Source organism: Mobula birostris, chromosome 16 (genome assembly GCF_030028105.1).
Source record: "Mobula birostris isolate sMobBir1 chromosome 16, sMobBir1.hap1, whole genome shotgun sequence".
Classification (NCBI taxonomy): Eukaryota; Metazoa; Chordata; class Chondrichthyes; order Myliobatiformes; family Myliobatidae; genus Mobula; species Mobula birostris.
This window is the reverse complement of record NC_092385.1, coordinates 25,280,820-25,296,510: the sequence shown is the minus strand read 5'-3', so window position 1 is coordinate 25,296,510 and position 15,691 is coordinate 25,280,820. Positions and strand designations below refer to the sequence as shown.

The window sequence follows — 15,691 nt, the reverse complement described above, 5'->3', positions numbered from 1 at the left end:
AGGACCAGAAAAATTGTGTTAAATGGAGAGTTTATAGCTGGTGAAGGATGCAATGATTACAAAGGATTTGCTGTTTCACAATGGAAACATTGTTAAGATAATTGCCTTTTCCATGGTAGGAGCAAGGCCGTTTCAAATAAAGAAAAGTAGTTCCAAGTTACAATGATGGGAAGAGCAGATTGAAGGCAGAGTTTAACATTTCTTAGACAATGTTTGCAGTGTAGTGGTGGGAAAATATTTGTATATTTTTGGAGACAATGTTAAAGAGCCACGAAATGTGAAGGGTGGTTGAGTCTTAAATGGAACAAAGGCACAGCACCAGTTAGTGGGCGTGCCAGTAAGGTTGTGGGCGTGGATAGGGCAGGGTCACGCGTTGCAGTCTAACATTGGCCTTAAGGGGAGAGAGGCCACAGACTATATTTAGGAAGTAGGATGGGGAAGGTTGGGAGGAAGGGGTGAAGGGCCACACATCCGAAATTGTCTGTGGCAGGGAGAGGCCACGGGTGTCAGACTGGAGGAATATAATTCTCCAAGTATTAAATGAAAAAGGCAAATTGTAACGGGTGTGTTCAAAGAATCTTCTCTCCAGTATTTTGGGAAGGAATTATGAAAAGGAACTGTAAAATGTAGATAATTGCTGATAGTTATAATTCGAGTCTAAATGAGCAATTTCATTCCTGTAGTGCTCTTTCACTTTTGGTCGTCATGGTGTTTTTGCTGATCGATTACTGGACTGTCAGGGCTGGCGAGAAGACTATGATAGGCTTGCTTGTGTAACAGAATATCATCACCAATTTGGCCAGGTAATGTCTGTCAAAATGATCCTCATGAAAGGACATTGAAGTAGACTTGAATGTAATTTCTTACTGTGATTTGTGTGTGATTGACATTTTACATCATTCAGTTCCATTTTCTATCCGTTTTTGTGTCTCAGTTGAAAATATTTCATGAAAAGTATGGGGCAAGAACATGCAGTCAAGCAGTGAGCCATCACAGACTTACAGACAATGGCTGCAATCAACTCTTACTGTCCCCCCAACAGGACCTTGTAGAGAGTTGCCATGACAACACAATGGAAAGGTGACAGGATGTTTTGGTATGCAAATTCATTCATCAGGAGCAGCTTCACTTGCAGAACCATTGAGAAAGCTTTGACAGTTGGTTAAGCCTCATCTCATCAAAACTGCAAAAGATGGAATGTTTCAAATAAAACTGCTAGAAACAACTGAAACTATTAAAATATAAAATGGACCAAAAGCACGGAGGACAAACTTACACATCACCACAAACAATTAAAATTCTTAAAAATCTTCCCTCAGATCCTCTCACTGAAATTTGTAATGAAGTATCCCTTGCCAGTTGTGATTTAGCTCAGGTTGTTTGACAAGATTCCCCAGTGCAAATGGTGAGGAATTCCCACAAATGTGTTTCCATGCTGGACTTCGTGATGTCCAATTTTAGAGTGCATCTGTGAAAAGCGTTGCAAACACTTTCAAGTGGAACCTTTGGCATGTTCCCAGATATGTGAGGATACATCCGTGTAAAATCCAGGGCAAGGTCTTATTTCATTTTTTTATTGTCGCCATTTCATTATCCTACATTGTTCTTGCTTGTAGACACTTTGGACTGGAAATTCATCCTGAGTCAATGCTTGCACATGCTGAATTCTGCTCCTGAAATTTAATTCCATTGACTTCAAATGGAAACAATTTTCACAATTAGCCTTTAAAGTGTACAAGCTACTACATCAACTATTTTGCCTATCCACTAGGTAGAAAGTTCTGCCTTTTCATTGCTGTGATATGGTGGTGTGAGGGCCGCACCCTGTAGTAGCCCTTCTCCCTGTGCAATTTTGGCAGAAAGCTTGCTGGTATCACAGTTAACCCTGAGTTAGTCCCTATCAAAATGTACACATACTCGCATCAAACTTGTGATGGTGGGAAGCTCTGTCCATTTACTTGTGCCTCTCAGTACAGAAGGTAACGGTAATACCCGTGTATTCCTGTTGAACTTATACAAACTAGGCAAGTTCTAAATATTTGTAACTGAGTAAACAATTTCGTTAACCAGCTGAGGCTTTGCTGGAGACTCTGTGATGTGAAGTGATTTTCACATCAGTGTCAATAAGGCTGAATAAATAGGTCTTCCATCTTGCAGCTTTGAATTACCCGGCATAAGTGATATTTTCACCCTTGCGCATTGCTTTTTTTTCCACCTTATTTCTCAAATAAATCAACTTCATGGATTGAAAAACCGATTCATGCATTAAGTGTTTTGGGGTCATTAAGAACAGATACAGGTACACGGCTGTTCAGACTCATTGCATCTGTTTGAAAGAACAATCCAGCTCGTTATAGAACATAGAACTTTACAGAACAGTACAGTTCCTTCGGCCCACAATCTTGTGTTGACCTTTTAACTTACTCTAAGATCAATCTAACCTTTCCCTCCTACATAACCCTCCATTTTAATAGAAAAATATTAGATTATTAGATTATGAGGACACGCAGTCCTCTTTTATTGTCATTTAGTAATGCATGCATTAAGAAATGATACAATGTTCCTCCGGTGTGATATCACAGAAACACAAGACAGACCAAGACTGAAAAACTGACAACAAAAAATTATAACATATAGTTACAACAGGTCAAGCAATACCGTAACTTGATGAAGAACAGCCCATGGGCACGGTAAAAAAAAGTTCAAAGTCTCTGGAAAGTCTCTCAAAATATACCCCCAAAGCCCTATGAATTGCTTTCCTTCAATTACTTACCAATGCCTCTCTGACTCTGGTCATGCTGATCCATTTAGCAGTTTATGTCTACATGCTATATAAAAAGAAAATCCCCACGACACCCTTGGTTCTGCACCAGCCTCCTTACCCCATGTCCTCAAGGTCTTGATGCATTGACCAATGCATATTCACTTTAATCAATTTGTCTAGACTCCTCATTCTTCCCTCCTCCCATCACTTCACGTGCTCTGTTAAGGTTAATTTGCTCTCCTTTTGATCAGCCTGTCTACTAACTATCTTCCTCTGGCAGTGCATTCCAGGCAACTACCATTCACAGTGTAAGAAAACATTAACTTGCATCTCCTTCACTTTAAAGCTGTGTCCTCTGGTATTTGACATTTTGAACCTAAAAGCCAGATTTTCACTATCTACCCTACCTGTAAACACAAGAGATTCTGCAGGTGCTGGAAATCCAGAGTGCTGGAGGAACTGCAGGTCAGACGGCAGCTATGGAAAGTAATAAATAGTCGATATCGTGGGCCAATACCCTACATCAAGACAGTATCTATGTCTACCCTATCCATGCTTCACATAAAGTTATATACTTCTATCAGTTCACTCCCCAGCCTCTGATACTCGAATAAAAACAATCCAAGCTAAGACAGATCGTATAGCAGTACCAGAACAAGTCATACGTAGCATGCTATCATTGCGGTTAACGCAAGGCTTTACAGTACAGGCGACCCTGGTTCAATTCATCAAGCTGCCTGTAAGGAGTTTGTACGTTCTCCCTGTGACCACGTGGGATTCATCCAGGTGCTCCAGTTTCTCCTCCCTCAGTCCAAAGACATACCAGTTGGTCAGTCAATTGGTCTTTGTAAATTGTCTCATGGTTAGGCTAGGGTTAAATCGAGGGTTGCCAGGAGACGTGGCTGAAAGGGCCAATTCTGCACTGTACCCCAACAAACAAACAAATAAATAAAAATACTTTACTTAAATTCATGTAGATAACATTCACTGCCACTTCCTCAAAAAGCTCTAAATCAAGTTCGTGAGACAGGACCTTCCCCACATAAAGCCGTGCAGATGATCCCTGATGTCCATGCTTTTCCAAATGTGAATAAACATTGTTTCTAAGAATCTTCTCCAATGACTTCACTATGACTGACATCACTTGGCTCACCAGTCTGTAGTTTACTGACTTTATGCCTTTCTCAAAGGAACAACATTGGCTATTCTTCATTCTTTTGGGATCTCTCCTGTGGCTAAAGAGGATTCAAAGATCACTGTCAAGGCCTCAGCAATCTTCCATTGTCTCCCTCCCTTGGTATCCGGGGATAGATTCATTCAAGTTCTGGGGACTATTTTTCAAGACACTTAACTCTTACTTTTTAACAGCAACATACCCCTCCCTGTTCTTACCATCACCCATGTCCTTCTCCTTGGTGAATACCTATGTAAAGTATTCATTTAGATCCTTAACCATCTACTTTGTCTGCCTGCATGTCTACAACTCCCCCATTTCTCCATATGGCTATTCACTTTGCCAGAATTATTGTTTCCAGCAATCATCTCACCTCAAAATCAGGCTAACTAAATTGTTGCTGCTAGTTTTACCTTTACAACTTGTTTTGAGAAAAGTAGATAACATTTGCATTTCCCTGATCCTCTGGTACTAACTCCATGTCACAGGAAGACTGGAAAACTCTGGCAATTACCTCTGGAATTTTTAGTCCATATTGACTTGGATACATGCCAAGAAGACCTCTGGCATTTTCTGGTGCTTCCTTTTCTTAAATGAATTATTTGCCTACCTAGTACTTCTACCTTTACGGCAACTTCAGCCGAATTGTCTTCCTTGGTAAAGACGGATGCAAAGTGCTCACTTAGTACCTCTCTGTGAATAGATTTCCTATGAGGTCCCTAATCAACCACCCTCCCCCTTTTATTACTTGTTTATGATTTGCCTCCTCATAAAAGGCATTTGTTCATTCCATTTCACCTTAGTAAGCATAGTCTAAATTTGGCCTATCACCTTTTTAATATATTTTTAAAAAATACTGTAACTCCTTTACATGAAATACCCTGCAGATGCTGGGGTCAAAGCAACACTCACAACACGCTGGAGGAACTCAGCAAGTCGGGCAGCATTCGTGGAAACGATCAGTTAACGTTTCAGGAGTTAACCGAGACGTTGACTGACCATTTCCACAGATGCTGCCTGACCTGCTGAGTTCCTCCAGCGTGTTGTGAGTGTTACTGTAACTCCTTTACTTTCTAACTGATATAAATACAAATACACAAACTTTAAGAAAGTTGGTACTATTTATTGTACAATATGTGAATGATGATCTGAAGTTAAGAGTCATTTTGTATAAACTCTTAGAGTTTTTGACTGGTATTACTTGTCTCATTCCATTTTAGATAAACACCACCTTTCCATGCTTCTACAATCCCACAAAGCCACACGAAGTGATCCGGAAAAGGGAGGTAGGCTGGATAGAAACAAATACATTGAAGCCCCATGTTCAAAATTGCCATTGATCTCAAAACTAACCTCAGAAAAAATTCCTCACATGGTTTTTATGTGGTAAAATACAAGAAAGTACATTGGATTTCATCAGTAATTCTTTCACATGAAAACAGATGTTCGGGAAATACAACTTTGTATAGGAAGCCAAAGGCATAAATACTTTTATTGCTATGCAAGCATAGAGTCTGTGGCCAAGGACACAGTAAAACAATAGAGGGAAAACACATAGGAAATGATGTAAGAACAAAAGGAAATTTATATTGGCAATGGGCTCAAAACCACAATGTGCAAGCTTTCAATATAAAATCTATTGACAGTCCATCAATATGAACATTAGATATGTGTATGTAACTGCAGTTGGACTGGCAAGAGCTTGTTCTTAAAGGTCTCCAAAAGAGTATTTTCACAGAAGAAAGTGGATGGAAATCTGTAAATAGCGGATTACAATATGCACACAATCCTACTTATACAAATAAAACTAAAAGCTCTGGTAAAACTGCTGGAATGTTAAATAATTGTGAACAAATGCTATTAATTACTTTCCCTCTCGATTTCCTTCTTGGTGTTATATCATTGACAATATGAATCTTACAGCTGACATGGGGCATAGCGGTGAACTCCATAGTGTGGCCTTTTCTGTGCTTATTGGGATATGGAGCTGCAGGTGGATTTGTTCTCTTTGACTGCAACAAAAGAAGGTAAGACAGTAATTCTCAGGTCATCATACATTGTTTCAGAGCACTAGTTGTATCTAAGGGAGCTTGTAAGAAAGTTCAGAAGTTGAACTTGTTTTGAGTCTATAGAGACAAGGTGTTCATGGCATCATAAATAGCTACCCCTAGTGGTGTTTAACAATTGATGCACCCTCTGGTTAGACAGGGTAAGAGCAGAGGATTTTTACAGGATAGGGCGGCAACGTCATTTAGGTCTTGCAGGTTTAGTTATTTAAATTACTACTAAGTTTACTGATGATAAATTCAGAAAAACAATCTGTGTTGGAAACTGTTCTTTTAATCAAACTGCTGTCTGTGAGCTAGTGAATTAAACTTTGCAGTTCAATAAGATGCAGAAGAGCATATTAACAGCATGACTACTGCAAAGCCACCAGCACTCTGTGCACACCTCAGTACAGGGAATATCTTTGTTTTACTTTATCCTACACCAGGACAACCGGCAAGATCTTTTCTTTTCCCTTAGATAGTTCACTAAACATTCTTCATACACCACCTCGAGCTCACCCTCAAAGTCCAGACTTAAAGTTAGCCTGCCTTTCTGTAAAACATGCCCTGCTCTCACCTTTGTGTCCTTTCCTATTATACCATCACATAGGTGACCTTGTCAGCACACCTGGAGAATTTCATTCCGTTGTCCAGAATCTACCAATTCTGTATCTTTCAATGGTTTATATATTGTCTTATTTCAACTTGTCAAGTGAATTATTTATACCTACACTCTTTGTTCTTTTCTTCCTACTCTATCATTAGCAGCATGTGAAATGTATTATCGGAGGTCTGCCCTCACAAAGTGAAACTAAGAACTAATTATGTGTAAACTTCTAGCCCTCTCTTCACAGAATTATTCTCTCTAACCTTTTAGGTGCCCAAAGTCCATACTTACCAGATTATCTTTCAATCTGACCATTTCCCCTAATTCCTCCATGGGCTGTTTCTTGTGTGACACCTTCATTCTCTGCCATTCCACTTACTACCTCTCTGGAATCTTGCTGTGCAAAGGAAATTCAACATTTGGCCATTCTCTTTGACCACACTAATACCTAGACTTCAAAATATTCTACTGGATGAGACAACAATTATGAGACAGAAAGTATCTCCTCAGATTCAGAATCAGATTTAATATCACTGGCATGTTTCAAAACTTGTTGTTTTGCGACAGCAGTACATTGCAATACATAATGATAAAAACTATAAATTACAAAAAGTATATAAAAATAGAAAATTGAACAATTAGTTCAAAAAGAGGAAAAATACTGAGGTTGTGTCCATGGGCTCATTGTCCATTCTGTTACGTACCAGCTGCAATAGATCACAAATTGAGTCAGGTTTTAATGTTAAAACCATTATATTTATTAGTATCTACTCAAAAATATAGAAAATTAAATGAAATAAACATGTTAACAGTGTTATGTATGTGTGTGGCTTCCAAACTGTCAAGCTTAGGAAAAGTCCTTAAAGTCTTAAGATGGCAAACTAGAAAGGTTGAGTAATCCACAGAATAAGTGAGGGGAGAAACTTGTAAATCCACATTAAGATGTAGAGAGAGGGCGCTTACAAAGAATTCCACAGGTTCCATGCTGGGAAAACGAAGTTAACAGTCGCCAAAGATCTTATCCGTCGAGTCATCCCGAAATCCACGTAGAAATATCACAAGGTGACAGTCACGGAATATTCCTTGGCATAAGTGGTTACCACATAACATACCTGAAACCATGTAAAGGTTAACAAAGGTGGTCGCCACAGGGTGGAAACATAGAAAATAGGTGCAGGAGTAGGTCATTTGGCCCTTCGAGCCTGCACCGCCATTCAGTATGATCATGGCTGATCATCCAACTCAGAACCCTGTACCAGTCTTCCCTCCATACCCCCTGATCCCTTTAGCCACAAGGGCCATATCTAACTCCCTCTTAAATATAGCCAATGAACTAGCCTCAACTGTTTCCTGTGGCAGAGAATTCCACAGATTCATCACTCTCTGTGTGAAGAAGTTTTTCCTCATCTCAGTCCTAAAAGGCTTCCCCTTTATCGTCAAACTGTGACCTCTCGTTCTGGACTTCCCCAACATCAGGAACAATCTTCCTGCATCTAGCCTGTCCAATCCCTTCAGGATTTTATACGTATCAATAAGATCCCCCCTCAATCTTCTAAATTCCAACGAGTATAAGCTTAGTCGATCCAGTCTTTCATCATATGAAAGTCCTGCCATCCCAGGAATCAATCTGGTGAACCTTCTTTGTACTCCCTCCATGGCAAGGATGTCTTTCCTCAGATTAGGGGACTAAAACTGCACACAATACTCCAAGTGTGGTCTCGCCAAGGCCTTGTACAACTGCAGTAGTACCTCTCTGCTCCTGTACTTGAATCCTCTTGCTATGAATGCCAGCATACCATTCGCCTTTTTCACCGCCTGCTGTACCTGCATGCCCACTTTCAATGACTGGTGTATAATGACACCCAGGTCTCGTTGCACTTCCCCTTTTCCTAATCGGCCACCATTCAGATAATAATCTGTTTTCCTGTTTTTGCCACCAAAGTGGATAACCTCACATTTATCCACATTAAATTGCATCTGCCATGAATTTGCCCACTTACCTAACCTATCCAAGTCACCTTGCATCCTCCTCACAGCTAACACTGCCGCCCAGCTTCGTGTCATCCGCAAACTTGGAGATGCTGCATTTAATTCCCTCATCTAAGTCATTAATATATATTGTAAACAGCTGGGGTCCCAGCACTGAGACTTGCGGTACCCCACTAGTCACTGCCTGCCATTCTGAAAAGGTCCCGTTTATTCCCACACTTTGCTTCCTGTCTGCCAACCAATTCTCTATCCATATCAATACCATACCTCCAATACTGTGTGCATTAAGTTTGCACACTAATCTCCTGTGTGGGACCTTGTCAAAAGCCCTTTGAAAATCCAAATATACCACATCCACTGGTTCTCCCCTATCCACTCTACTAGTTACATCCTCAAAAAATTCTATGAGATTCGTCAGACATGATTTTCCTTTCACAAATCCATGCTGACTTTGTCCGATGATTTCACCACTTTCCAAATGTGCTGTTATCACATCTTTGATAACTGACTCTAGCATTTTCTCCACCACCGATGTTAGGCTAACCGGTCTATAATTCCCCGGTTTCTCTCTCCCTCCTTTTTAAAAAGCGGGATTACATTAGCCACCCTCCAATCCTCAGGAACTAGTCCAGAATCTAAAGAGTTTTGAAAAATTATCACTAATGCATCCACTATTTCTTAGGCTACTTCCTTAAGCACTCTGGGATGCAGACCATCTGGCCCTGGGGATTTATCTGCCTTTAATCTCTTCAATTTACCTAACACCACTTCCCTACTAACATGTATTTCCCTCAGTTCCTCCATCTCACTGGACCCTCTGTCCCCTACTATTTCTGGAAGATTATTTATGCCCCCCTTAGTGAAGACAGAACCAAAGTAGTTATTCAATTGGTCTACCACGTCCTTGCTCCCCATAATGAATTCACCTGTTTCTGTCTATAGGGGACCTACATCTGTCTTAACCAATCCTCTTCTTTTCACATATCTATAAAAGCTTTTACAGTCAGTTTTTATGTTCCCTGCCAGTTTTCTCTCATAATCTTTTTTCCCTTTCCTAATTAAGCCCTTTGTCCTCCTCTGCTGGACTCTGAATTTCTCCCAGTCCTCAGGTGAGCCACTTTTTCTGGCTAATTTGTATGCTTTTTCTTTGGAATTGATACTATCCCTAATTTCCCTTGTCAGACACGGGTGCACTACCTTTCCTGATTTATTCTTTTGCCAAACTGGGATGAACAATTGTTGTAGTTCATCCATGCGATCTTTAAATGCTTGCCATTGCATATCCACTGTCAACCCTTTGTGTCATTTGCCAGTCTATCTTAGCTAATTCACGTCTCATACCTTCAAAGTTACCCTTCTTTAAGTTCAGAACCTTTATTTACTCCCAACAAAACCCATGTATGGATCATACGAAGTGACAGTCACATATCCATTGTGCACTAGGTGCTGTTGATCAACCCAATTCTCAGGGCATGGGAAAGTATCAGACTTTACCCATTGCTGCAACAAACTACTGCCAGCAGCCTGCTGTCCAAATCTTCCACACTCTGTCTCTCCTCTGAAAGTCCCAGCGGTCTGTCGCAGCTTGCTGTACTGACATCATAGTCCTGCCTCATCCAGGCGTTTTAAAGTGACACCCACAGTAAACGAAACCGTGGTCACATAACAATTCAGAATCTGATGGTGGAGGAGAAGAAGCTGTTCCTGAAATGTTGAGTGTCTTCAGAAACCTGTTCCTCCTCCTGGATGGTAACAATGAGAAAAGGGCATGTCCTCGAGTGAAGGGGTCCTTAATGATGAATGCTTCCTATTTTCGGATGCCGGGGAGACTAGTGCCCATGACGGAGCTGGCATGGTCTACAACTTTGTGCTGTTTTTCCGATCCTGTGCAGAGGCCCCTCCATACCAGATGGTGTTAGATTCCAACCTGTTAGAATGTTCTCCAAGGTACATCTGTAGAAAGTTGTGAGTTTAAACTAATACTGTATAGCATTTCCTCTATATTGAGATGAGACACTGATGCGATCAACTTTGCTCTGCACAAGATGAGAATTTGCATATCACACTCCCACTCCTTTGTTCCATTTTTAACATTCTGTTCCAAACAGAAGTATCACTTGAATTGTCAATTCATCTCTCAATAGATGCCAACTGTTTTCTCATGTCTTCAAAGGTATCAGTTTTTAAAGGGTTTATTATTCTTATACAATGTAAAACAGTGCTTTGTTTATAGAAAGAGGGAATTGTGATTGTATTTACATAGCACACCAAAATAATACCTGCACATTAACCAGAGAATGAGTGTTTTTGAATGTAGACTGCATCATTTTCTACTAAAGGCCCTTTTTCCTCTTCCTTAGAAAGTTGAATGCTCTCTTGGAGGAACAGAATGCCAAATCAGAAAGGGAAAAGACGCCAATAGAAATACGTAGGAGAAGAAGCAAAATAGCATGTCGTCATGGCAACCAGCATATTTCTCATTTTTCTAATTATCCAGCAATGATCAATGGCTCCCTTAGGTTAGTCTTTTAATAAATGAGGGTGCAAAATATGTTTTCCCTAATTGTTCATGTTTTTTTTTTACAGACCACACACTATACTAAAAGTATTAGCCAAAACCTGAGACTTTTCTTTCCCAGATGAAAGTACTCTACATGAAGTAAATATTAAAAATGTTATCTAGTGGAGCTTTAACTTGAATTGGCCGAGAGGTCTTTAATTTTCAGCTTTTTCGAAATAGTTCCCAACTTACTGTTTTCTTTGTTAGCTTTTTTTTTGGTTTTGAAGCAACATCTTATTTGCACCCAATCACATATCTTATGTGGACGTCATTTACACTTCTGATTTTTCATGTTTGGTCTTGTTTTTCTTAAGTTTTCAAATAAGGCACACAGTTTTGTATCTTTAAGGAAATGGGGAATTACTGACTTAGCCAATGTTTATTGTCTACTCCCTGAGATATATTAGCTACTCCAAACACAGAATTCATATACTGTATCTTGACTTGACCAAATATACATACATATCCATTTCTGTGCTGCTTTGGTAACACATTGCATATTTATTTAAATCTATTGCTCATTTCTATGTTGGAAACTGTTTAATGCATTAATCAGTATTAACAGCTGCTACTGGAATATTCATTGTCCTCTGGACAACATTTCCATCTCTAGTATTACATGATTCCTGTACATTGTAGTTGACCTCGTTTCGTCAATCACAAGTTTCCTGCTACTTATTTTGGAGTTTAAAAATGGCAGTGACATTGGAAGGGTTTAGGGATGTCAGCAATATTGTAGATTATGAAAGGATGGCAAAACCTTTGGAAGGTTTTAGGTGAAATGGTTTAAAACACAGATAAGGTCTGAGGAAGGGAGAAAAGAGAAAACAGGCATGGGAGCATCAGATGGTAAGACTGTGGAGGTATGGAGAAAGGAGGTTGTGGTTTTGTTTCTGAGAATAAGTATTTAAAAGAATAACCTCTTCTCGGGCTTCCAGCCAGGTAAAGGTATTGATTTTAATGGATGTTTTCATCAGGGAAGAGACCTGGGTACGTTTGGTCCGGTGGTGGGTGGGTGTGTGCGTGTGCATATAGGTAGACAGACTGACCCCTGTTGTCCATCTCTCCTGAGTGGTTAGTCCTGATCCAATCGGGTTTAACTGTCACATCTCGTTTAAAATCGAATTCCAGTTCTTACTTGGACCTTAAGACAAAGGAGCAGAATTAGGCCGTTCAGCCCATCGAGTCTACTCTGTCATTTCAGTATGAGTGATCCCAGATCCCACTCAACCCCATGCATCTGCCTTGCTATATCCTTTGATGCCCTGTCTGATCAGGAAACTATCAACCTCCATCTTAAATACAACCATGGACTTGGCCTTTACTGCAGTCTGTGGCACAGCATTCCACAGATTCACTACTCTCTGGCTAAAAAAAATTCCTCCTTACCTCCATTCCAAAAGGTCACCCCTCAATTTTGAGGCTGTGCCCTCTAGTTCTGGATACCCCCACTATAGAAAACATCCTCTCCATATCCACCCTATCTAGTCCTTTCAACTGAAAGCAAGGCCTTCATCTTTGTTAAAATTCTTTTCCTCTGGTTTTATTTCAACAGCTTCCTTCACCAGGTGTCCCCAAAAACCATCGGCACAGCACAGAAATTTTGTGGCATTGACATCAATCCTATGGTCATTGTGAATGCAATATATTTTAATTTAAATATATTAAGATACAGTGGGAACCTGGATATAAAATTGTGGATTTATGATATACAACTTATCAGCAGTTTTGGTACAATTATCAATAGCTTTACTAACATTCATGCAAATTACACCAACTTGATTGCTCAAGATTATTTGTCTGTGAATGCTATCTGGAAGAACTGTATCTCTAGACTGGCTTTACTAGTTCCTAAATATTCTGTTTTTCCTGCATGAGCATTGGCTGTCTTGGAATTATTTCATAGTTTCCTCATCTTCATTATTTCACTAAGTAATCCATAGCTCTCTAAATTATGCAAACTGATTTTTAAGGTAGACACTGTACATAACACAAACCTATACCCTTTTTAGAAGGTACTTCAGCTGGTTTGATTTCCACAAAATCCCTAAAACTGTAATTTAACATTTAAAATTGATTATTAGTGACAGTAGATCTTTCTCTACATATTTACAATGTGCTTTAGAAAGGATTTAGAAACCTTAGGACCAGTCCAGCACCAACTCTGCCTTGTAAGGTTACACCTCTGAACAAATTAACACAGGAATTCTTATTGCAGCACGACCTAGTCTACACACCAGGCCACTAATTATAAACACTTCCCATTTAAAATATTTACCAGCACTTTTAAATGAAAGCAAAACATTAGGGGAGAATTCCATAAAGGCTGTTAATAAATTACATTGACCATGAATTAGACTTGCCTCTGTTCATTTATCTGCTGCAAGATTGTGCACTGGATTTATTCAAAGTAAATGGCATTGCAATCTGGGTGGACTGGACTAGATGTAGCAAAATAAAAGTAGAAAAAGATGGAAGCACCCATCAGGGCAGACAGTATCTGCAAAAAGAGGAATAGAATCTCTCACTTGAAACGTTAAATCTGTTTCTATTTCTGCAGGCGCTGCCTGACGTATTAAGTATTTATTTTAATTTCAGTCTTTCAACATATGCAGCTTTTGCTACCTGCACTGTGACCCACAAGTCAGATTGAAGGATTGTTAAATGAATGGAACATTTTCTGAAACAGGAAATGCAATAGTGTTAGAAGAATGTTAGATCAGGTACAAAAAAAAGAGGGAAAATGAAACGTAGGATAAGAAAGTAAAAACTGGATATACAAAGAAAAAAATAATAGCTTAAGGAATGAGAATCCTCACCTAAATAGTAAATTTTCAGTGAGCTAGAGATGCTTTGGCAATAGTGTAGTGCAATCTTCACATAGGATCACTGAGCACGATTTATCCCAATACTTGGCTGCAGAGTTATAACATGTATTTAAAGTTTATTCTGTTTTATTAAAGTGGTAGGATTAATTTCAGTGTTTCCAAGAATATCGATATTTCAAGAGTATATCATACCTAGTATTGTAACTTTATATTTGAATAAGCATTTAACATACATAACAAATGGGTCATTGATATTGAAAACATCGTTCCAGGTATTTGTTGATGTTTGTATTCCTTAAATATTTTTCTATATCTTTGCAAAAGTTGTACCTGTTTGGATCATGTTTTGGAAGAACAAACTACCTCAACACCGAGAGCCGAAGCATCTCCGAGCCACCCATCAGCAGTTTTCTGGACAGAACAGGACCTTTTGAACCTTGAACACATGGATTTAGCTGTTACTGAATATACTCAGCGAAGGCCACCATCCACCTATTCCAATGTCTTTGTGCCACAGGAAGGAGAAGAGGTTCTTGACAGTGAAACAGAATGGAACGCACTTTGTGAGAATATGGATTTTGGAATATCAGAACAAGAAATAGAGCATTATTTTAACAGTATTTCGAGAAGACATCACTTTCGTCAGAACATTCTGCCATTTCGTCCATTTACAGTCATGAATGAAACCAGGGTGTAAATTAAAACTGAAACATTGAATTTGAAGAGTTAAAATATTTGGATTATATTTTTTCATTGGATATCATATGACATACGAGGGGTGATTGATAAGTTTGTGGCCTAAGGTAGAGGGAGTCAATTTTAGAAAGCCTAGTGGAGCACATTTATTTTTCAACATAGTCCCCTCCTACATTTACAGACTTAGTCCAGCGGTCGTGGAGCATACAGATCTTGGACCTCCAGAAAGTGGCAACAGCAGGGGGTAATTGATAAGCTTGTGGCCTAAGGTAGGAGGAGATGAGTTATACAGCTCTCGTTACATGCACATGCGGTTCAACTCTTTGAGTGATTATGCAGAAAGTTTGAAGTTAATAACTCATCAGGGGTGATTGATAAGTTCGTGGCCTAAGGTAGAGGCAGATGAGTTATTATTGTGGACACTTGCTGGAGGTCCAAGATTCATATGCTCCACGACCACCGGACTAAGTGTGTAAATGTAGGAGGGGACTATGTTGAAAAATAAATGCGCTAGGTTTTCTAAAATCGACTCTTTCTACCTTAGACCACAAACTTATTGATCACCCCTCATATATTCCATTAGAAATGAACACTAAGTTCTGGTAATTATCAAAATTGAATACCAAAGTCTTACATTTAATATAAATCTATTAGCCTTTGTTACACATGCAAACAATCATAAAAAATTCATAAAATCCATTGATGCCAGATCATTGTAGAAATTCCCTTGCAGTTATAATTACCAGAGTTGGCACAAACAGTACTTGTGTGATAGGCATATGAGTCTATTTAGCAGTTAAATGTTTCAACCGCATTTCACTCCCACACTTCCTTAGCTACTTTAATAGAACAGATATCAAACTGATTGTGAACTGTTTTAGTATTTTTCCTCCCTCTCACTTAGGCAGAACAAGAGAAAATGCCTCAACTTCCCATGAAGTGTGAAGGTATTGATAAACTGTAAAATGTTTAAACGTAGGGTATTATTTGTTAATTTAATGTCTCAAGTTAAATTGTAATACTAC

The 15,691-nt window shown here is 39.2% G+C and overlaps 1 protein-coding gene across 7 annotated transcripts in view; it reads left to right on the top strand.

Annotated features, from left to right (window-relative positions):
- Positions 1-15,151, top strand: part of LOC140211058 (uncharacterized) — a 42,877-nt gene extending 27,726 nt beyond the window's left edge. For 5 of the 7 annotated variants that reach the window (XM_072280450.1, XM_072280452.1, XM_072280454.1 and 2 more), the window contains 5 exons: positions 684-803; positions 5,159-5,224; positions 5,862-5,965; positions 10,943-11,101; positions 14,295-15,148. In XM_072280450.1, coding sequence (XP_072136551.1) covers positions 684-803; positions 5,159-5,224; positions 5,862-5,965; positions 10,943-11,101; positions 14,295-14,667 — 822 coding nt within the window. In that variant the 3' untranslated portion in view covers positions 14,668-15,148. Of the gene's footprint in view, positions 1-683; positions 804-5,158; positions 5,225-5,861; positions 5,966-10,942; positions 11,102-14,294 lie in introns of all 7 variants that reach the window. The other 2 variants (XM_072280457.1, XM_072280456.1) reach the window with 2 other exon arrangements.
- Positions 15,152-15,691: the final 540 nt, after the last annotated feature.